The sequence below is a fragment of the Mandrillus leucophaeus genome, unplaced genomic scaffold (assembly GCF_000951045.1).
Source record: "Mandrillus leucophaeus isolate KB7577 unplaced genomic scaffold, Mleu.le_1.0 Scaffold234, whole genome shotgun sequence".
Classification (NCBI taxonomy): Eukaryota; Metazoa; Chordata; class Mammalia; order Primates; family Cercopithecidae; genus Mandrillus; species Mandrillus leucophaeus.
The window spans coordinates 1,042,662-1,043,597 of NW_012102410.1; the positions used below are offsets into that span (position 1 = coordinate 1,042,662).

Consider the following 936-nt stretch of genomic DNA (forward strand, 5'->3'; position numbering starts at 1 on the left):
AATCAGAGAGAGAAGAGAGAGAATCTCGGAGACAAGGTCATTGCAATGGGGCAATCTCACACTGGCTCAAGGGCTGCAGGGAGAGGAGGAGGGACAGATGCTGGAGGTCCCTTCCCCTCTCTGGCTTCCCCCAACATTCTGCCCAGTCCCTGCCCAGGGGACCCTAAGCCAGCTCCCTTCCGTTCCCTGGGGCCCATTGGGAGCCCCATCAAGGGGACTCTCCAGGATGAAGGATGAAACCCCAACAGGGTTTCACCATGTTGGCTAGGTTCCTCTTTCCCTGACTTGGTTTGAATGAAGGAAACTCCCAGGCTGGCTACCTTGAACAGGTGGAGCAGGCACTTCCAAATCCGGAGAGATTTCCGGGGAGCGGATCTCATAGGAGGACACAGGAACGGACCTTGACCTCACTCTTTTCTTGGGGCTGTCACATTCCTGCAGGGAATTAAACATCTCACTAAGCTGGGAAGGCAGCCTGGACGGCAGGCAGGTTCCCTAGGTTGAGGGTCCCCACCCACAGCCAGGGCCACCTCCACAGAAACGGGGTGACACACTCATCCAAGCCTCAGCCTCCAGCCATTCCCCCCTGGCCATAGGGCATGGGTTCAGCCACCCCCTCCCCAGTCACAGAGATGTAGTCCTGGCCGAGGAGCCTCCAGCTATGAACTGGAGCCCCAGGTATCAGGGCCACGGGTTCCAACAATGGCCAGAAATTTCCCCCAGGGTCATTTGTGATCACAGCCAGAGATGTCTCAGCCACCAGCCACTCCAAGCATGCATTCCTCAGGTGTGAGCTGGGATCTCAGGTCAGAGACAATTCTCCTTAGCTGCCTACCCCAACCACAGACACAGCTGCCTTCCGGCTGCAGGCTACACTCCAGGCAAAGATCCTCCAAGCCTGGCTGAAACTGCAAGATAAGACATCCCCCCCGCCCA

General features: G+C 57.5%; 1 protein-coding gene across 1 annotated transcript in view; it reads right to left on the reverse strand.

Annotated features, from left to right (window-relative positions):
- Positions 1–936, reverse strand: part of ARHGEF18 (Rho/Rac guanine nucleotide exchange factor (GEF) 18) — a 150,794-nt gene that overhangs the window by 121,541 nt on the left and 28,317 nt on the right. Inside the window, exon 5 of the mRNA XM_011982062.1 lies at positions 321–435. Within this exon, the coding sequence (XP_011837452.1) occupies positions 321–435 (115 nt within the window). The remainder of the gene's footprint in view (positions 1–320; positions 436–936) is intronic.